This window comes from Rhinoderma darwinii, chromosome 3, assembly GCF_050947455.1.
Source record: "Rhinoderma darwinii isolate aRhiDar2 chromosome 3, aRhiDar2.hap1, whole genome shotgun sequence".
In the NCBI taxonomy this organism is placed as follows: domain Eukaryota; kingdom Metazoa; phylum Chordata; class Amphibia; order Anura; family Rhinodermatidae; genus Rhinoderma; species Rhinoderma darwinii.
This window is the reverse complement of record NC_134689.1, coordinates 244,147,707-244,170,453: the sequence shown is the minus strand read 5'-3', so window position 1 is coordinate 244,170,453 and position 22,747 is coordinate 244,147,707. Positions and strand designations below refer to the sequence as shown.

Below are 22,747 nucleotides of genomic sequence, written 5' to 3'. Positions count from 1 at the left end.
GCAAATTTAGATCGCATCTGGAGAACACTAAAAGATTGAAATGGATACGTGATGTTGAAGATTATGCTGATGGGAGGATTTATAACTGGCAGAAGGAGCCCAGAAATACGACAGGGGCAATATATGGCAAGGGAGCCCCTCAGAACAGGAGACGCCTACAGTCTACATTTGGTGACCCCATGGAAGTTCCAGATTCTTTTTTAGGGGGAACCATGGACGCACAAGAAGAGGAGGGCGCAAACATAGGAGGAGGTACAAAACCAAGACCGGAGAGAACCAGACGTCAATGGCAGTCGGCACGTGGCAAGGAGAAGAAAGCCAATTAGAATCACTTGCGGTAAATATCTCCTCACGTCCTCTATCCGACACTGAGTTAAAGTTGTTGAACAAGGGATTGTCTTTTTGCCCCGCGTCTAAAATAGACTGGTTCCAGTTAGAACTAGATTTATATGCCTTTTTCCGCAGGATAAAATTGAAACATTTTTTTGGCACCCATAGTATGCCTCAGGGTAGTGGGGCACAATGTGAATTTGCGTTGAATAAAGTAGGGCTTTTTAAAAAATCAGTTTGGCAACCATATGTCTGTGAACCAATTATAGATGCATTTACAAGTATAGTCAAACAAAAAGTAAACAAACTTCGTGATGAGTTGGGTGAATCGTCATTGTTTCACCCTAATTTAACCAGTGCCGAATTGAGTGCTTTGAAGGACCTGTCTGGTGACGTGTCCCTGACGATCAAACCGGCCGACAAAGGCGGGGCCTTGGTCGTCATGGATACGTCGCTATACTTGGATGAAATCAGAGGCCAAGTTCATGACATTAATGTATACACAAAGGTCTCGGGTGACCCCAAGTTCAGGATCCAAAATAGGATCACACATATTCTCTCACAGGCTTTGTCAGTAGGGATTATTGATAAAGAGTTGTCAGAATTCCTTGTCGTTACACATCCAGTTACTCCTGTCATCTACTGTCTTCCCAAGATCCATAAGTGTCTAAATAAACCCCCAGGACGTCCTATAGTTTCGGGGAGAGATTCTATCTTTAACCCTATAGCAATATTCTTGGATAAGATACTTAGAGTGTATGCCATTTCAGCGTCATCATATATACAGGATACATCTGATTTTATAGTGAAATTAACACACATTTCCCTGAGTAGTGAGATCATTTTGGTGTCTTTTGACGTCTGTAATTTATATACATCCATTAACCATAGCCGGGGTCTTAGTGTAGTGAAGGACGCCCTGGGGAGGTCAGAACACTCGGCTGAAGGCATACAATTTTTGATGGACCTCTTGGAGGTGATTCTCACGGAAAATTATTTTCTGTTTGCTGACTCCTTCTATGTTCAGAGGAGGGGGACCGCCATGGGCTCGAATGTGGCTCCCACATATGCCAACATGTTCATGGCGGCCCTCGAGGAGCGCCACGTCTATGTATCCCACCACTTCAGCCATGTTCTGAGGTGGTGGAGGTACATAGACGATGTGTTCGTGATTTGGACCGGTAATACGTCACAATTGGAAGACTTTTTTGGGTTCCTTAATTCCATCGATGATGACATAAAATTTACGATGGAATCATCAACTACACACCTACATTTTTTGGATACCCTAGTTTATAGGGAGGGTGACAAGTTAATTACTGATCTTTACAACAAAGTGACTGATCGCAACAGTTTATTGCGATACGATAGTCAACATCCCCGCCGAATGGTACAGTCCTTACCTTTTAGTCAGATGTTAAGGGTTAAACGTATAGTGACTGAACCCCAACAACTTACACTACGTTTAGATGAAATGAGTGACAAATTTGCCAGACGTAAATATCCTTTGTCCCTCTTACAAAAACAGAGGGACAGAGTTCAAACCATCACTAGGGAAGAATTGCTTATACCACATAGACGAGAATCATCTGATAGATTAACTTTTGTCTCTACATATTCAGATATTAGTAATAGAGTTTCTAGTATTATTCGCCAGGAGTGGCATATTTTTACAAATCTTACTAAATCTGGTCCTGAATTTGGTTGTCCTCCTAGGATGGCATTTAGACGACAAAAAAATCTAAGGGATCGTCTTGTTCATGCTGATGTCGGATCCTTTCAAATGAACCGCCAGTTGACTCTGGCTCCCAAAAAATTGGGATGTTTCCCGTGTCTTAATTGCGTCAATTGCAATAATATGATTAAAGGGAACACGTTGGTTCATCCGACTAATGGCAAGACTTACCCCATTAAACATTTTCTGACATGTGCATCATCTCATGTCATTTATGTTTTACAGTGTCCATGCAAGTTGCTATATGTGGGGGAGACTACCCAGGAATGTCGGGCTCGTCTTAATAAACATAGATCGACTATTAGAACTAAAAAATTGGATCTCCCAGTGTCCGCACATTTTGTATCAGCGGGGCATGTGGTCAGCGACCTTAAATTTTGGATCATTGACCATATTCCCCTACACCGTAGGGGTGGGGACAGGGTCTCCAGACTCAAACGGAGAGAACTTGAATGGATTTTCAAGTTAAATTGCCTTGCCCCACATGGTTTGAACATTGATTTTAAAGTCGGTGTAGTCACTTAAGTATGTCATATATTGTAACGTATTTTTCCCTTATGTACCTTGCTTGATTTTTTTATGCATCATCTCTTTTTATGTGAATTGAACACATTCTTAATGATGTCTTATTACTATATATACATATACATATTTTTTTATTATTATTACAGATTCGATTTGTTGAATGGACTGCTTTCTCTGGTTTTCGGAATCCTGCGAATACATTTCTTCCTGTGGCGACCATATTTGTGAAACATGTGTGGCTAGATATAATAATTTTTTCCATACGTATGAGGCCAAGGGATATAAATATATATTGTCATTTTGGTGGGAGTAGACACTTTTTGTGAGATTATGTGGGACATATACTCAATGATATTGGTTTACACACACACCCTGTCAGAATGTTTATACATTAGCATGTGTGTGCTGTTTTTTACAATTTAATACTGATCAGTATATCATTGTCCCTAACTCCTAGTTGTCCTATAGAGTATTCTTTCCCCCCCCCCCCCTTTTTAAATGATACTGACAATTTTTCCCTATTTTCCTCTAATGTTCGTCATTGCCACTTTCCAAAATGGCCGCCGTGCAGTCACTAGATGCACTGCACATGTGCAGGAACTAATTAGCATAGTCTCGCGAGAGTATGCACATTTTGAATACAGGAAGTATAGAATGTTATTCAACCTATACACGTGGATATCTGGACTTCCAGGACGCCGTTATCCATTAGAAGTAGTTCCATCTGGCATCTTGATACAATATCCTGTAATCGTTTTTGATTATACACACACTTGGTGAGTTTGTTATTCATTATTATTTTTTGTTTATTCGGACTGCTTATTGATGTACCAGTCCCTTAAAACTTATATAGTTCTATGCATAAGCACCTAGGTGGTCTGATTGTGATTTAAAATTACACTGCTTTATTATACACAGATCCTTTTAAACTGTTTTTGTATTAATCACATTTTTTATTACTGTTGACTCTGTGAGTCCTTAAATACTCCTGTACTGCTGTGTTCACTATGCTTGAGAAAAGTCCTGCTGGACTGAAACGTCGCACGGGTGATTAAAAAGCTGACATATTTTGGAAGTGCTGTCTCCTCGTCTATTTTGTCTATTCACTGTCTAGACACTTCAGTATCGTTACTGTATTCATATAAGACAGCACATAGTGATCTAAAAGGATCCCTGTGCGCTGATTAAATGAATGAATGGAGAGAAGTGTATGACGCTGATTGGTCAGCATCATACACTCATCTGTACAACGCCCACTTGGTCAATAGTAAAACACGCCCAGTTGTCCATAGAGAAACTCATTAGCATAAATCTAAAATCGCTAATAAAGTGGTGAAAATAGATTGTTCTAAATATAAAAAGCACTGCGGTCACCTACATTATAGCGCCAATCTCCTTATGTAGGAGATCGGGCACTTATAATGTGGTGACAGAGCCTCTTTAAAGGGGCTCTGTCACCAGATTTTTAAACCCCTATCTCCTATTGCAGCTGATCGGCGCTGCAATGTAGATAACAGTAAAGTTTTTTGTTTTTTTTTTGTTTTTTTAAAAAACAAGCATTTTTGGCCAAGTTATGAGCATTTTTATATTTATGCAAATTAGCCTTTCTTATGTACAACTGGGCGTGTATTGTGTATGTACATCTGGGCGTTTTTACTTGTTTTACTAGCTGGGCTTTGTGGATAGAAGTGTATGATGCTGACGAATCAGCATCATCCACTTCTTTTCGTTACCACCCAGCTTCTGGCAGTTCACAGACACACAGCGTGTCCTCGCTCGTTCCTCCTGTGGGAGGAAGTGAGTGGCGTCACAGCATGATCTCGCGAGGACACGCTGTGTGTCTGTGCACTGCCAGAAGCTGGGTGGTAACGAAGAGAAGTGGATGATGCTGATTCGTCAGCATCATACACTTCTATTCACAACGCCCAGCTAGTAAAAGAAGTAAAAACGCCCAGATGTACACACACAATACACGCCCACTTGTACATAACTTTAAACACGCCCAGTTGTACTTAAGAAAGGCTCATTTGCATAAATATAAAAATGGTCATAACTTGGCCAAAAATGCTAGTTTTTTGGGAAAAAAACAACGTTCCTGTTATCTACATTGCAGCGCCGATCTGCTGCAATACGAGGTGGGGGTTTGAAAATCTAGTGACAGAGCCCCTTAAAGTCATTTATCATCTTGCCTGGTCATGTGGTCAAATGAGTAAGAACATGTCTACTGTGAAACATTGTGTAAGCTGTACTGAGTAAAAATAAGTTTATACTACACTTTACCTTTTTATTTCACTCTAGTTGGAGAAAGAAGCTTCAGAAGCAAAATTTGTCAAACTGAAGCTTCAGGCGAAAGCTAAAGTGACAACTCTGAACAAGCAGATTGAGGAGCTAAAGAGAACAGCCACTGATCAGGTAATGTTCATATTTCCCATTTGTATTCATACACTACATTCAATTAATTTGTATCTTGAATTCTCTTGAGATAGTACTGGTAATTTTGATGTGTGTCAAAAAGAGTATTTTCGAAATAGTCAATACAACTTAAAGGGAATGTGTCGCTAGAAATTATTATTTTATTTTTTTAGTTAAACCGTTATTATATACATGATTAGACATTGTTCTAATTTTTACATTTTTACACAAGTCAGGAAATATTATAAATTAGATTCTAATTTATAACATTTCCCAGTGCTGGTCACTAGAGGGAGCAATTCCCAAAATTGCAGCATTGGCATGTGGTAAAGCAACCTCATTGCATTATGCTGCAAAATTGGAGAAGACACACTCGCTCTAGCATCCTCAAACAATCCCCCCTCCTTTATCCTGGCTAGTGCCAGGAGAAAGGAGGGGGTTGAATGTTCAAACCTCCTACACTGTGTGCCACCATTTTTTTTTTTTTTGAGCGAATACACAGTGTAGTAGGCTTACAAACAGTGGTAATCACACACTAAAACACAGACATAACTTACCTGCTCTTACCGCTGCCGCCGCTCACTCCGGCCCGTCTGCTCCTAGTGCTTGCTTCTAATCACATGTCCGGAAGCCGCGACCGGAAGTAGTCCTCTTAGTGTCCGGCCGCGGCTTCCGGTCCACAAGAAAATGGCGCCGGATTTCGCTCGGCCGAAGATCTTCCATTTGGACTGTGTGGGAGCGGCGCATGCGGCGTTCCCACACAGACAGCGTACACCATAGTGAATGGAACGGCTCCCGTTCGCATTCTCTATGGGGATGTATGTGCTGTATTCCATCACTGTATGTGTCGTTAATCGACACATACAGAGATGAAAAAAAAAAAATGGCAGCCCCCATAGTGAAGAAAAAGTTAGAAAAAAAAAAATAAGTAAAACACAAACACACAAATAAATACAATTTATTTTAATAAAACACTAAAAGCAAATTGATATAAAAAAAAATTATTTTCAGGACACACGAGGCAAAACTGATGACTGCGTTATGCCTAGTGTAGGGCCTGAGGGGGTGGTCCGTGAAATAGACCTTCTCTCATTGGTGTTCTTGGAATCTGTCCTGCACTACCCTGTCAGACCATGCACTAGGCATAATCAGGACTTTTGCCCAGAGTATTTGTTTTTCACATGGTTGTTTTTTTTATGGGATTTGAGTGGTCATAAGATGGTTTCCTGCTGGCAGGACCCCCTTTTTGTTGAATTTTTTTCCATATGACAAGATCAGCTTGTCTGTATAACTTTGTTTCATCTTTTTGTTCATTTTTCTCCATTTGCATTTAGACAAGCCAAGCTGGAAGCGAAGATAGCTACAGTAATGGTCCTCACAGATCATCAAAAACTGTACAGGATAGCAAAGACACCAACTCAAAACTCCAAGAGGACCTTAATGAACTTTCAAGACGGTTGCACGAGAGTCAAAGTAATATCAATGAGCTCACAAGACAACTTTCTGAAAGTCAAGAAACTATTGCTGGTCTGTCCAAGCAGCTTCAAGACAGTCATGAAAGTGTGCGTGAACTCACAAAATCTCTTCAGGAAAAGGAGCATGCTGCTAAAAGTCTTCAGGACAAACAAGAGCTTGAAGTAAGAATTGCCATAAACTGACTAGTTTCACTATGTGCGTAGATTATATTCATTACAAGTAACCAGTTAGTCCTAAACTTTAACTAGAACATTTTTTTTTAATAAACTTCAGCTTAAATTGTCATGGTCTACAAGCCCCAAAATGCTCTTACACCAAAGACTAGTTGCTCAAATTGGCCAGTTAAGAATATTTTTCTTTTTATATTTATGTATTTTTATTTTTTTGCTTTTGACCAAGTCTTACAACATTTTTCTTAGAACATATATTGGAAACCTTATACTTAGACATTGTGAGGTCTAAGAGCCTATGCACATAAGGTTTTGCCCCTGAATATAACCTATACGCCAGCTAAAGCTCCCATCGTATATGTTAAACATGCTTAACAGCGGCATCCGTCACCTTAAAGTTTAATGATGTACGTTAAACATAAATGTCATGAACTCTAAGGACCCTGTTCATGACGTATATGTTAAACGAATGCTATTCTAGTCTGAGCGATGGGTGCCACTATTGGGCATTCGTTTAACGCACACATTTTATTTTGTGTTACATTTAAAGTACAACTTAAGCTTTTACACAGCAAATATATTATATGAAAATATAATGGGTAAAAAATTCAATAAAAAGTTTATAAAAAAAATAATTATATAATGGGTAAAAATATCTGCGAGAATAAAGGGAAAAACATAATTTAAAGAGGCTCTGTCACCAGATTATAAGTGCCCTATCTCCTACATAATCTGATCGGCGCTGTAATGTAGATAACAGCAGTGGTTTTTTATTTTGAAAAACGATCATTTTTGAGCAAGTTATGAGCAATTTTAGATTTAGTTTCTTAATGCCCAACTGGGCGTGTTTTTCCTTTTGACCAACTGGGTGTTGTAAAGAAGTGTATGAGGCTGACCAATCAGTGACCAATCGGCATCATACACTTCTCATTGTTCCAGCCCAGCATGATCCACAGCACAGTGTGGTTATGCAGTGAAAGAAGCTGGGCTGGAACAATGAGAAGTGTATGATGCTGATTGGTCACTGATTGGTCAGCCTCATACACTTCTTTACAACACCCACTTGGTCAAAAGTAAAAACACACCCAGTTGGGCATTAAGAAACTAAATCTAAAATTGCTCATAACTTGCTCAAAAATGATCGTTTTTCAAAATAAAAACCACTGCTGTTATCTACATTCCAGCGCCGATCAGATTATGTAGGAGATAGGGCATTTATAATCTGGTGACAGAGCCTCTTTAAACAAAAGTTTGATTTCATTTTTATACTTCCACTGTTTGTAAATAATGCTTTAAAAATTTTTTGAGGATGTAATATTTTTGTAATGAGTGTTGTGATGCTTTAGAATCGTGAAATGCAGAGGACACTGGAAGAGAAGAATGAAGCCCTTCTTTCCCGCAATCAGGTAGTGGAAATGTTGGAGCAGGAATTGCAGAGTGCTGAACTTCAGAAGCAGGTGAGCCCCCCCTCCCACTCCACTTTTTTTTGTATTTTTATTTTTTAAATCAACAGGGAGTGAGGGTCTGGGAAGGTATATTGGGTAGGGGAATGATGCAGCAGAGTTGTCAACCTATACGTTCTAATTATTTATATGCATTCTTTTTAGGTTCTGTCCGAGCAGTTTCGGGAGATGGAACAGGAATTGAAATCTGTGCGTAAATCTCTCGTTATTGAACAAGAAGAAATTTCTCAACAGGCTGAATTTTACAATGACTTATTGAAGGAAAAAGCTATCTTATGCCAGCAGTTACAGGAAGCTCTTAATAAAGAGAAAGATGCAGCCAGTGAGATAAATTGTCTGAAAACGCAACTGGAAAAAACAAAACTGGATCTTACACCACTGCCTGATTTGGAACAAATCCAAACAGAACTAGAAAGAGGTGCACAAGAGGAGTTAGAAAGATTGAGAGCAGAGGTGGAGAAAACGAAGGGAACTCAAGCAGAGCTTGAAAAGCAGAAGGGTGCCCAGAAGGAGTTGCAGCAACTAAGAGAAGAGCTTAACAAGGAGAAGGGTGCCCAGGAGGAGTTGCAGCAACTAAGAGAAGAGCTTGACAAGAAGGGTGCCCAGGAGGAGTTGCAGCAACTAAGAGAAGAGCTTGACAAGAAGGGTGCCCAGGTGGAGTTGCAGCAACTAAGAGAAGAGCTTAACAAGGAGAAGGGTGCCCAGGAGGAGTTGCAGCAACTAAGAGGAGAGCTTGACAAGGAGAAGGGTGCCCAGGAGGAGTTGCAGCAACTAAGAGAAGATCTTGACAAGGAGAAGGGTGCCCAGGAGGAGTTGCAGCAACTAAGAGAAGAGCTTGACAAGAAGGGTGCCCAGGTGGAGTTGCAGCAACTAAGAGAAGAGCTTAACAAGGAGAAGGGTGCCCAGGAGGAGTTGCAGCAACTAAGAGAAGAGCTTGACAAGGAGAAGGGTGCCCAGGAGGAGTTGCAGCAACTAAGAGGAGAGCTTGACAAGGAGAAGGGTGCCCAGGAGGAGTTGCAGCAACTAAGAGAAGATCTTGACAAGGAGAAGGGTGCCCAGGAGGAGTTGCAGCAACTAAGAGAAGAGCTTGACAAGGAGAAGGGTGCCCAGGAGGAGTTGCAGCAACTAAGAGAAGAGCTTGACAAGGAGAAGGGTGCCCAGGTGGAGTTGCAGCAACTAAGAGAAGAGCTTGAAAAGAATAAAGATGATCAGGAGGAGATGCCGTTAGTAAGAGCAGAATTAGAACAGCAGAAACAAAATCAAATACAATTGCAGGTCGAGCTTGACAGGTTGAAAGAAGCTAATGAGGAGTTGGTTAAAGCAAAAAGAGATGAGCGAGATACGCACAACAGAAATGAATCTGATGAGGGTAATCTGGAACTAGAAAGTGTAAAAATTGAGCTTGATAAGGAAAATAAGAGGCAAGAAGAGTTGTTTAGAATGAAGGAAGAACTACAAAAAGTAAAAGAATCCCTCAATGAATTTGAACATGTAAAAAAAGAGATGGAAAGAATGAGAGACGCTCAGGCTCAATTGGATCAATCGCAAGAAGAGCAACAGCATGTGAGAAAACTAGAGCAGAAAAGTGTAGAATATAATAATGTAAGTGAACAGGAATTGACTCAGGAGGAGCCATTAAGGGATGTAAAGGCCTTAGTCGCATTTGCAAACCTCGACACCCAGCACCACAAGGGGACAGCAGGTGAGCTGTTTAGTAAAATGGTAACAAATGTTTTTTTGTTTTTTTTATAATGCTCTAATAAACCTTAAATATAGATCTATGTGTCTTCATAGTTACACAGTACAGACAAACCCTTACTCATTTGTATGTACATCACTCCCTAAGCCCCACTTCTTGCTAGCCTACTAGCAATGTCCATTAGGAGAACATAATAATTTTATATTTCTCTGCTCTACATTTTCATTTGTAACGGAAGCTGTTCTAGTTGTAACATTTGTCACAATCAAAACTAAAAAGATGGAAGTAGGGATTCCAATAGAGACAAATTGATAGTTTTTTACCGCTCAGACGGTTGTAGATGTAAAGTCTGAAGTGTCCATCAAGGGTTTGATCTTCCCCTCAGCTAGCATGCAGAAAGAACGATCCAAATTTCCACTGGTGTGTATGTCTCGCTGGTACTTGTGGTTCCACACAGAAGTGAAACTGCAGAAATGCAACTGCTTGCTGTGTATATCCTCGTACGTGATGTTCTAAATCTCCAGCAAGGGAGAAAAAGGAGATAGTGCGCTACCTTTTGGAAACTACAAATTCCACGAGTTTATTCCATACTTACAAAAGTAAGTATGCCCCAGAGGAAGCCAGAAGGGCGAAACCCAGGGTCGGGTTGCATTATTTGGCGTGTTACAAGAGCTTATCTTATGCTTTTATCTATATCTATTTTTGTAAGTATGGAATAAAGTCGTGGAATTTGCAGTTTCCAAAAGGTAGTGCACGATCTCCTTTTTCTCCCTTGCTGGAGATTTAGAACATCAAGTACGAGGATATACACAGCAAGCAGTTGCATTTCTGCAGTTGCACTTCTGTGTGGAACCACAAGTACCAGCGACATACACACCGGTGGAAATTTGGATTGTTCTTTCTGCATGCTAGCTGGGGGAAGGTCAAACCCTTGATGGACATTTCAGACTTTACATCCACAACCGTCTGAGCGGTAAAAAACTATCAATTTGTCTGTTTGTTTTTTTGTGGTGTTGAGGATTTCACCTCCTTTTTACCTGCTCCGGTTGTTCATCTCCTTGTTGGGATATTTCGGTGAGTAGAGAGCGGAGTTTTATATTTGGAGGGATTCCAATCGAGTTAGGTGCTCCTGATAATGCAGCAAGTGACATTGCTAGGCTCTTACGAAGAGGGTTAGGTATTATTCGATAAGACACTCCATTTCCTTTGAACCATTTTCACCATATAAATTCAGACTATAGAGTTTTGGAATTATAGGTTACACATCTGTTACACCTACACAAATAACACAATGTTCTGTCTTGCTGCCTTTACTAGATGACTAAAATCTAAAAGGTATTATGAAATTATTTTATAGGTGAAGATTGCGATCTCATATCATCTACAGGAGGTTATTCGGAATTAGTGGAGAGTCACCAGGTGAGTACAATCTGTATTTACTGGTTTTGAGAGCCTGAAGGTTTACTGCTTGTGAATTGCAACTGCTAACACGAATGTCTATTTTCTATTGGTTTCTTCTGTTTTTAAATGGGGATTACAAATGCCCAGGCAATTCATATGTACTGTATATTTATAAACGTTATGACTATTTCCTCTCTTTTAGATATTGCAATCCACTATTTTGAATCTTCAAACCAATTCAGTATCTCAGGAGCTTGTTCTGGATGTTACCGTTGAAGCTTTAAAGGAAAAGCAACTGTCTATCCTCATGATGGACCTACTAGAAACTCAAAAAGAAATAAATAAACTGAAAGGAGAACTGCCAGTGGAAAGAAACCTAAATGCGTGTGCATTAAGTGAGCAAGTCATAGAGGAGAGCAAAGATGTATCATCGGAAGCTGACACTCCTATGATCCAGACACATCACTCTTGTGATCTCCGTTGCCAGAATATTAATGCAGACAAAGATTCTGAAATTCTTTCAATGAAAACATTAATTGCAGAGCTCCAAAGTCAAATTGAAACTATATCATCTGAGAAGGAACAAATCTGCTTAAAGCTTGAGACTCTTTTAAATGGACAGATTACGGCTGAAAACGTGCAGCCTCCGATTGAATTTTTAGAGCGAGAAAAGCAACAGTTGACTGCTTATGAAAGTCAAAATATACTTGTAGAACAAGCTAAGAGTTTAGAAAATGAGTCAAAGTCTAAAGATTCAAAGATCACTGCTTTACAGAAAGACTTAGACCATATGAATCTGCTACTGTCTGAGCGGAATGAACTTTTAAAACTGAAGGAAAACCAGTCTAAAGAGAAGGAACGGCACATTGAAAGCCTAGAGGAAATACTTCGCCTAAGTCAAAGTAAAGAGGAGAGACTCTCTGAAGAACTTGCCACTAATGAGCGTGAAATAGTCTTACTTCAAGAACTGTTTTCACAGAAAACAGCGGAGATCGAAGGTCTTCAAGAATCCATTTCCGAAAAGGATCGACAAGTTGAAGAGATAAGCCACAGCTTGTCTGATAAGGTGGTCCTACTAAATGAGGAAAAATACTCCATGAGTAAGGAGATAAAAGCTCTGAAGGAACAGTTAAACTCAACCATCCAAGATCAAAATGAGAAGGATGAGGAGTTAATCCAGGCATTAAGAACAGAAAATACAGAAATACATTTGCAACTAGAAAAGGTTACTAACGAGAAACTTCACCTTCAGGAGATGTTTGAATCTGTTCAGAGTGAGTTTGCAGAGTTGAACAGTCAGTTAGAAACTGTAAAATTGAAGCATGCCCAAAGCAAGGAAATTGTTAAGACTACCCAGGAAGAGCGAGAAATACTGCAGATGCAATTCCAAAGTGACCTCTTGCAGAAACATAGCGAATACGAGGAGCTGCAGATACAATTAGATATTCAGAAGAATGACTATGTACAGCAGCTGCAATCCCTAACTGAAAAACAACAAAATAGTTTGGAAGTAATTGATAGTTTGCAAGGAGAGAAGAGTGCGTTAGAGAGTCAGCTACTGTCTTACATAAATAAATCACAACATGATGACAGTGAGGTGGGATTAAAAGAGAGAGCGGAACTTCAGACTCAACTAGAGGATCATAAAAAAGAGATTGAGCAGCTAAAAAGAAAGTTACAAGCCGCACTAGTTAGCAGAAAAGAGCTGAATCGCAAAATCTCTAAATTAGAGAAACAAATGGTTAACACTGCAGTGAATCCAGACAAGGACTTTACAAGCAGTGTTGATCTTGAAGTGAAATCTATTGTTGAAGAGATCTCTGAGCAAAGCGTCACAGAAGAGTGTCTAAAACAACTGTCTGAAAATGATTGTGATCTGGAAAATATCCAGAAAGAATTGGCTGAAAAAAGCACAGCTAATGAGCAGTACCAAAATGTGATTAAAGAATTAACATTAGAGCTAAAAGAAAAATCAAGACAGATTGAGATTTTAAAAACCGATCAGACGGAGAGAACATCAGTAGAATGTCATATGTCAGACGGAGAAAAGGCTGAGGATCAAGAGGCAAGAATTCAACTTGAAAACAAAATCGCAACTCTAGAGCAAGACAAAGAGATCTTGCAGAAAAAAGTTCAAGAGGTGTTGAATTCTCGCAGAGATACTATTAAGAAGGCACAGGAAAAAGACCGCCACCACCGTGAACAGCTAAAACAACAGAAAGAAGACTTTAATCTCTTGCAAGAAAAGTATATAAAACTACAATTAAATCAAAAGGCACAGCAGATTCTTGAAGAACGAGGTACACAAACCATAAGGCCCAGTCTATCAGGAAAGTCCCAATCTAGCATGCCTAATATTTCTGAAGACATTATATCGGAGGAGAATGCTGAAGATTCACATTGGGGAAAGGATTGGGTAGATTTTTCACCTGCCGCTATTGAGGATCCTGTGACTGACAAGTCCGATATTTCAGAGGTGACATCTAAAGACTATCAAATGCAGCTGGAAGTCTTTCACTCCCAGAAAAATGAACTGGAATTAAAAGCCTTGCAACTAGAAGATAAAGTTAATGGCCATTTGGAAGAGATTTCACATATGCACAACACTATAGACCAACTAACTAGAGCACTACAAAATGAGAAGGAAATAAACCTGAATTTAGAAGTATATGCATCCTCTTTGAAAGCAGAACTGGAAAGTAGTAACAGAGAAACATCTCAAATAAATGAAGTTGCAATAGGGAGTTTAAAGGAAGAATTGAGGCTAAAGAGTGAGGAGATTGGACAACTTCATCAGGAGCTAGACGGTGTAAATATAGCTCTTAAGAATGCAAATATGTTGTTAGTGGAGAAAGATGATATTGTGAAATCTCTTAAGACTCAAATGGAAGTTCAGGCTAAAGAATATGAGGAGCACCACAGAAAGCTTGAAATGCAGTTTCTTGAAGCACAAAATAAGCCGGATGAAGAGTCCGAGGAAGCAAAGGGCAAGCAACAGATTCAAAGAAAGCTTCAAGCTGCACTGATCTCTAGAAAAGAAGCGCTTAAAGAAAACAAGGCTTTAAAACTTAAACTGTACTCTGTTAAGGAGGACCTGTCCAACAGACTACAACTAGCAGAAGGTTTGGTTAACCAACTGAGTGCTGAAAAAGATGCATTAGTTAAGACATCATCTGCTCAGAAAGAAGAAAGAGAGAAACTTATTGCTGAAGTTGACAAATGCTTACTGGAAAACCAGAATTTGGAAGCTTCATGTGAAAGCTTAAAACTAGCTTTAGCAGGTACCACACAGGATAAAGAAGATTTAAGGAAAGAGTTGGAATCGTTGAAGTTGTCTCAAAATTCTCAAGTATCTGAGTGGCAAGAAAAGCTTACAGACCTACAGAAAGAGTATGAGACGCTGCTACAGTCTTATGAGAATGTGAGCAATGAAATGGATAGGATGAAGCGGGCAGTAGAAACAGTGAGACAGGAAAAGCAAGAGTTATTTAGTAAAATGAAAAGTGTGGAGGCTGAAAAGAAAGAAGTTGAGAAGCAGCTGGAAGAAGCGGAACAGGAGATTGAAAATGTGAAGGAAAAAATGCGAAAATTTGCCAAATCTAAGCAACAAAAAATTCTTGAACTGGAAGAAGAAAATGACAGATTAAGGGGAGAATTGCAACCAATTACGGGGGAGCAGAAATATGATACTGCTCATTTAGAAAATTCCAGGCAAAAAGAAGAGCTAGATAAGGTCCAGTCAAAAAACCAAAGCCTTATACTTCAGTTAGAACAGGTAAAGTCTGAAAAGGATATTGTAGCTCAAGAAATTGAATCGCTAAGGCTCCAATTACATAATGTTGAGTCCAGGTTACAAATGAGTCTGCAGGAACAAACATCTGAAATGCACAAAGAGGGCCTTGTGAATAGTGAAGTCAAGGTGGCTTGCCCACAACTCCTGGGCAGTGAAGTGGAAATTGGACAACAACTGGCAAATGTAGAGCTGGCTGAAAAACATGAGAAAAGTCAACAAACGTATCTGGAGGAAAATTCACAAATGAAAGAACTGATCAAAAAACTAGAAAATAATGCCAAGATAAAGCAAGATGACCGAGAGAGTATGAATGGAGAAATTAAGGTTTTGAAGGAGAATAAGTTAAGCTTGGAGTCTGAGCTGACAAATCTACAAAATAAGGTTACTAAAACGGAAATAGAAATTGTAGAGTTGGAAAAGAAATATCAGATCGCTGTTGGTGACCTCGCTGAAGTTGGCAGGCAGAAACATGCCATTGAGCTTGAAAAGGATGAGCTGGAAGAGAGGTTAATGAACCAGATGGCTGAGCTCAATGGAAGCATTGGAAATTTCCAGCAAGATGCTATGGATTTGCAAGTAAAAAATGACAGCCTACAAAAAGAATTTGAGAACCTTAAACTCCAGTTAGAGGAGGAGAAACGACAGCTGGAAAGGCAGAAGGTTGAAGCTCTGTCTGAGGCACAAAAGGAATATGTGGAACAGTTAAAATCTGCAAATCGCAGTGCGAAAGGCAGGAATACGCAGTCAAAGGAACTTCAGGAGTTGCTCAAAGAGAAGCAGCAAGAAGTACGACATTTGCAGAAAGATTGCATACACTATCAGGAGACTATCAGTGGTTTGGAAAGGGCAATTAAAGCTCTTGAATTTGAACACAATAAGGGTGAAAAAGAAAAATTGATCTCTAATGATCGGCTAATAAAAGCAATGGAGGACACAAACCAGGCTCAAGATGATCTAGCATCTTTTCGTGTGCTGCTTGACGACACACAGAGTGAGGCAGCAAGGGTCCTGGCTGAAAACCTGAAACTAAAGGATGAAATTCAGACCATAACTGAAAATACAACAATAATGTTAAAAAAGAAAGAGGAAGACATGGAAAGGCGACTTGATGTGGAGAGAGACAAAAATGGGAAACAAATAGCGAATTTACAGGAGAAGATAAATGTGCTACAGCAGGAAAAAGAACACCTTGAGGGGTCTATTGTCAACTTACAGAGTCGTATAAATGAAAAGGACCAGGAGATGAAGGACTTACAGGGCAACTTAAATCAAAATATAGCTAAGCTTGCAGCCTTTACACGGAGCATGTGTTCTCTGCAAAATGATAGAGACCGCGTTCTAGAAGAATCCAAAAAGTGGAGTGAGAAGTTTACCAATGCAATGCAGAAAAAGGATATTGAGATAAATGACCAGGAAAACTTTTGTGTGGATCTTAAAAATGAGTTGCTGCATATCACATCCCAACACGAAGAACTTAAGGTTGAGGTAACCAGGTAAGATTGCATTCCATACATATTTAGATGGTTCCATGGCAAATGTATTCTTATGTATTCCTTCATTTAATCTGTTGTACTTTTCTTCATTTCCAGACTTTACACAGAGAATAAGGAATTGATCACGAACCAGCAGACTGAATCAGAGCTCCACCTAAAAATGAGAGATTCTTTGATGGAAGAGAAGGCAATCCTTTCCTCCTCTTTGGAGGGAGAACTGAAGATGCACAGCGCCTGCAAAGAGGATCTGAAACGACGTACTCAGCAAGCAAATGATAGGCTCAACCAGTTGGAAGCTCTTGAGATAGAAGTAAACCAGATTAAATCTGAAAATGAGAATCTGCTGGGAGTAGTAAAAAAATTAGAGACGGAGGTTCAAAACTGGAAGTTGCACAATGAGCAAATTCAATGTGACCTGCAGGCTTCCAAATCTCTTACAGAACATCTGCACAAAGAATTGGAGCAAAAGGAACAAGATGTGGTACAATTGTTAAATTCCCGTGATGAAGCCGTGAGTACAGCTGTTGGTGAACTACATGATGTGCATGCTATTGAATGCAAGACACTAGAAAATAAACTTAAAGAAACTGATGGAGAGAGATTAGACATGCAAGAGAAAATAGAAAAATTCAAATCTTTATTAAAAGCCAGACAAGAGGAGGTTGACCGAAGTAAAGGTCAGCTGGAAGCATTCACCAAGTCCATGTGTTCACTACAGGAGGAGCGAGAACGTGTTTTCGGTGACTATCAACAGTTAGAGCAACGGCATATTGATGCCATTCTTGCCAAAGATGGCCTAATTCAAGAGGCAGCAGCAGAGAGCAACAAGCTACGTGAAGAATTAAGGCTCATGCGTAGCCGTACTGATGACTTAAATGCACAAAATGCTAAATTGAATGCTCAACTGACTCGCTACAGAGATGACTTGAAGGAGCTTATTACATTGAAGGACTCGCAACTAAAACAGCTTCTCGGTGAAAAATTACAGGAGGTTGAAAAGCTAAGAAATGAGCAAAGTAACCAAGAGCAGCAGTTAATTCAAGAAAAAGGCCAACGAGAGATTTTACAACAGGAGCTAGATGAAAGCAAGTTAGAAAAACAGAAGATGCTGGAGGAGGTTGACAACCTAAAACGCTATGTATCTCAACTGCAAACTGAACTGAAGACTCAAGGAGATCTTCTCGAACAGGAGAAGCAAGAGAAGCAGATTTTGAAAGACCAACTGATACAAATGCAAACGGAATTGACACATGTTCAAGAGGAAAGCTCTCGCATAAAGGTAGACGCGGAACAGCGAGTGAATCGTGCAGAAGATAATCTGAATAAGAAGTTGCAGAGCATGCACCATGATACTGGAATCTTGCGCACGGAGACCGAGACTGCGGAGGAACGAGTAGCCGAGCTTGCAATGGATCTTATGGAATCAGAACAGCGATTTTTAACTGCAAATGAAGAGATATTTGGTCTTAAAGCTCAGCTGCAGGCATTTGAAGGCTCAATGAGGTCTTTGCAGGACAGTCATGATTTAGCTCAGGAAGAAATCCAGAGACTGCAGGAGGGATCTGCCTGGCATACCGAGCTCGGCACTGTAAACGCAGAAAAGGATAGTCTTCATATTCTGTTATCCCAAAGCAAGGAACAGCAATACAAGATGGAAATGCAGCTTCGAGATATTACTAATGCTTTACAAGCGCGGGAAGTAGAAATGACCAGAATGGCATCTGAACTTCACATCTCACAGACACAGCTGCAAAATGTGTCCAAAGCCTTGGGTAGTTTGCAGGAAGAGCATAATCGGCTGCAAGGCACTTTAAAGGCCCCACGCAAGGAAATTGAAAGCAGTTTGCAGAATCCTACCCAAAGAGAGACAAAGGTACAATATTGAACAAATCAAATCACCGTATTCACACTGGCAAATAGAGCACGGTGTTAAAGAGGCTCTGTCACCAGATTCTCAAATCCCTATCTCCTATTGCATGTGATCGGCGCTGCAATGTAGATAAGTCACGTGTTTTTTTTTTTTTTACTTTCATTTTTGGCCAAGTTATGAGCTATTTTATATATATATGCAAATGAGCTTTGAAATGGACAACTGGGCGTTTTTTTTTTCCGTTATGTCCAACTGGGCGTGTATTGTGTTTTTAACTGGGCGTGTTTACGTGTATGACGCTGACCAATCAGTGACCAGTCAGCGTCATACACTCATCTCCATTCATTTACACAGCAGCGATCTGCAGCCGCATACACAGAGATTAATGTTAATTGAGTGTCCTGATAATGAATACACATGACCATCCAGCCTGGACGTCATGTGTATTCAGAATCCTGACACTTCTGAATCTTTTCTGTGAGATTTCCAGCAAGGGAAACGAAATCTCGTTTACCTCCGTAATCTCGCAAGATTTCGCTTCCCTTGCCGGAGTCGGACAGAAAAGGGTCAGAAGTGTCAGGATTCTGAATACACATGACGTCCAGGCTGGATTTCATGTGTATTCATTATCAGGACACTTGATTAACGTTAATCTCTGTTTATGTGGCTGCACATCGCTGCTGTGTAAATGAATGTAGAGTAGTGTATGACGCGGATTGGTCAGCATCATACACGTAAACACGCCCAGTTAAAAACACAATACACGCCCAGTTGGACATAACGAAAAAAAAACGCCCAGTTGTCCATTTCAAAGCTCATTTGCATATATATATAAAATAGCTCATAACTTGGCCAAAAATGAAAGTTTAAAAAAAACAAAACACGTGACTTATCTACATTGCAGCGCCGATCACATGCAATAGGAGATAGGGATTTGAGAATCTGGTGACAGAGCCTCTTTAAAAACTTTAAATGCACCCTGCAAAAAAATTTTATTTTTTTTCCTGTACAAAAGTGGATATCAAAATTCCTAGTGATTGGAAAGTATATATGATAGCAGAAAGAAAGTCATTTTAGAGACTGAATTATAAATAATTATGCTCAACTAATATGCAGTTAGAGAAGGCAAAACCAAGCAATCGATGAGACCTATAAGTAAAAAAAACAAAAACATTACACATATATGGCCATGACTATTGCTAAAAATTGTCCACTAATAGTTTGGCCAAAGGACAACTAGAAATATAGATATATGCATTGCTTTAACATCTTTGATAGAATACAGGCAAAGATAAGGAGTCAGGGACTGGGAAAGGGAGTCATCCAGGTAAGGATGAAGCCTGAAATAAAAGCCAGGAGGAGCAGGTGACCGCAAGTACAAGTAAAAGGTTAAATGTGTTGTTCCTTCCAATAACCAGAGGATACTGAAAGGTTTTTTGTTTCAAGTTAGCAGTCCAGATAAACTTGGCAATGTAGAGAAAAAGATTACTTTTGGGCTCGTCTAAGTTTGTAGACATTGTCCGTGAACAATAAATAACAGGCGCTAGAAATAGAGGACTATTCGACATATGGAAAATCCATAATGAGAAAATAAAGAAAAGACCATCTGAAGTTTTAAGTGGAAATTTAGGAAAGAGCTCTGAATATTTACAGGGCTTGAAGGGGCGGAGCTTGACAAAAGGATTCACTCTCGTGTACTTTTTGAATCCCTGTGTTATGCACTGCCCCTTCATGACTTGCACTAGGAATAAGTCTGCCAGGTTTGCCTTGAGTGTTCCTGTAAGTATCCCAGCAAGCAAGTGATTTATCTTTCAGATCTTCAATAATGAAGCCAACAACTCGGTTGAAGAGCTTCAAAAGGCGCAGACAGAAGTGCAAAACGTACATACTCAGCTTAGTGAAACGCTTACACAAGTGCACCATAAGGAACTGCGGATCCAACAACTAAACTCCAAGGTCAGCTATAAAAATTCTAATTTCCATTTCTTGATAGACCTACAGTTATGGTGCTGGCGCTATATAGGTAGCGTCATTCACCGTAAATGTATGGTGCGGGCACAGGAGTTGATAATTTCTGTGAGCTATTACATTATTATGCCTATGTCTTTGTTTTTCTGTCCATTCCATCTGATCATTGTTTTTTTTTTTTTTTTTTTTACTTTTCAGCTTTCTCAGATCTTTGAGGATAAAAATGCTTTATCTCTGCAGTTACGTGGTAGCAACCAGCACTTGCGAGACGCTACTAGTCGCTGTAAATCACTTGAACGACAGCTTCAAGAAATGCAGCAAAAGAACTTGGTAAAAAATAAAATAAAAATCTGTCCTAGAAGAACAAATGGAACATTAAAGGGGTATTCCTTCTCAGACATTTATATATGCAATAAATGTCTGAAAGAGGGTCCCAGCTCTGGGGACCCACACCTATATCGAGAACGGGGGTCACCCGACCCTAGTTTCACATGGTGAGGCAGGCCGCTGGGCGCAAAATAGAATGGAGAGAGGCGTGCGTCCCACTCTACACCAGTCCCTGCCTGGAATCTGCAGCCAGCGCCTCACCAGGCGAAATGGCAGTCATTGACACCGTTCTCGATACTGTACTGTGAAAAAGTTTTAGGCAATGGTGGAAAAATGCTGCAAAGTAAAATTGCTTTAAAAAGTAGAAATGTTAAAGGGGTTGTCCGTACACGGACTGATTTTTCATACTGATGAACTATCCACAGGATAGGTCATCAGTATATGATCTGTGGGGGCTCCGTGCAAAGGATGTTATGCAGTGTTCAGTGCCCGGAGTGCCGGAAGCAGATGGCTCCGTAAACAGCATAGCGGCCGTGCTGCAGAACTGTAACTCTGCTCCCATTCACTTGAATGGGAGCAGAGCTGCAGTACTTTAGCTCAGCCGCTATGCTGTTTACGGAGCCATCTGCTTCCGGAACTCTGGGCACTGAACACTGCATAACATCTGGTGCACGGAGGCAGCCGGAGAAGCTGATCGGTGTTGGGTCCGAATGTCATGTGGATATGCCAAGTTGGGAAAACCCCTTTAATACCTGAATGGAAACATGGCAAAAAAAGTTCTGAATTCACAAATGTGTCATATATTTAATTTTAGTTTTATTAATTAGATTCAAGTATATAGATGATAAATAATGTGTTCGGTCTTTTTTGTATAACCTTCCCTGGGGGCGGCCATATTGGAGACATACACTTTCTTTCTATACTTCCTGTTTTATACAGTGCAGCGTGATGTTTGTACTTTATGGCAGCTGAAATAAAAGGGAGTCAATCTTAGATTTTGCAGTCTCCAGGATATGATGGAGTTTGCCCCTCTCCTCAGAGACCATCTGTGTATAGTGTATAATGTTGCTATCCTACCTCATCTAGGCCTTCAGTAATACAATAGAGCTGACATTAACTTGGCCACCTCTAATGACAATCCGATTATTCTCCTCATCTTGTGCTTGTTTACACAGCAAAGCCGTAAAAGTGAAATATGGAAAACAGGAAATAGCAGCTTATTGTGATTGCTCTAGTGGCCAGTGTGAAAACTGGAATGTTTCACGATTTATTTATTTTTTCTTTTGTGGGTAGTTACATAAATTTGTTTTTTTAAAAATACAATTTTTGAAAAATGTTTAGAGTAATTAACGGTTTTAAATATGGAATTTTCAGACTAAATATTCGCTCTAATTTCAAGCAGTAGCAGGCATTTGGTGCAACCTATTTCTTAGTTTTTACATCCTCATGGTATAAACACAACTAAGGCCAGATTCACACGTGTGCGTTTTGCGCGTGCAAAAAAAGCTGCGTTTTGCACGCGCAAAAGTTCCATAAAAGCACCGTGTGTCAGCAGCATATGATGCGTGGCTGCGTGATTATTATTATGACTCTGTTTTTATGTTTGTAGACCGAAAAGCACGTGGTGCTTTTCTGTTTTCATTCATAGTTTTGACTACTGTATCGCGCATCACGCGCGGCACACGGAAGTGCGTCCGTGTGCCGTGCGCGGTTTTCACGCACCCATTGACTTCAATGGGTGCGTGATGCGCGAAAAACGGACAAATATAGGACGTCGAGTTTTTTACGCAGCGGACACACGCTGCGTGAATATCACAGACTGTCTGAACTGCCCCATTGACTAACATAGGTCCGTGCGACGCGCGTGAAAATCGCACGGACATATTCTACGTTCATCTGAATAAGCCCTATGCCTTATTTAGGTTAATTGTCACCAATCTCACTGGTTTGTGTCTGCTGTCTTACTTTAACACGTTAGTGAACGCCAATACAACTTTTCACGGTGGCCACTAACGGGCTTTATTCTGATGCATACGCTTTTTCACGACACTGCATCAGAATAAATCTGCGGCGCCGGGAGCGGTT

At 40.1% G+C, this 22,747-nt stretch overlaps 1 protein-coding gene across 2 annotated transcripts in view; it reads left to right on the top strand.

Annotated features, from left to right (window-relative positions):
• The window catches only part of GOLGB1 (golgin B1), a 49,653-nt gene that overhangs the window by 14,305 nt on the left and 12,601 nt on the right, over positions 1 to 22,747 (top strand). Inside the window, exons 4-12 of one of the 2 annotated variants that reach the window (XM_075857623.1) lie at positions 4,889 to 5,002; positions 6,337 to 6,639; positions 7,995 to 8,105; positions 8,256 to 9,813; positions 11,168 to 11,229; positions 11,414 to 16,497; positions 16,594 to 18,370; positions 20,183 to 20,323; positions 20,534 to 20,665. In XM_075857623.1, the coding sequence (XP_075713738.1) occupies positions 4,889 to 5,002; positions 6,337 to 6,639; positions 7,995 to 8,105; positions 8,256 to 9,813; positions 11,168 to 11,229; positions 11,414 to 16,497; positions 16,594 to 18,370; positions 20,183 to 20,323; positions 20,534 to 20,665 (9,282 nt within the window). Of the gene's footprint in view, positions 1 to 4,888; positions 5,003 to 6,336; positions 6,640 to 7,994; positions 8,106 to 8,255; positions 9,814 to 11,167; positions 11,230 to 11,413; positions 16,498 to 16,593; positions 18,371 to 20,182; positions 20,324 to 20,533; positions 20,666 to 22,747 lie in introns of those variants that run through there. The other variant, XM_075857624.1, reaches the window with a different exon arrangement.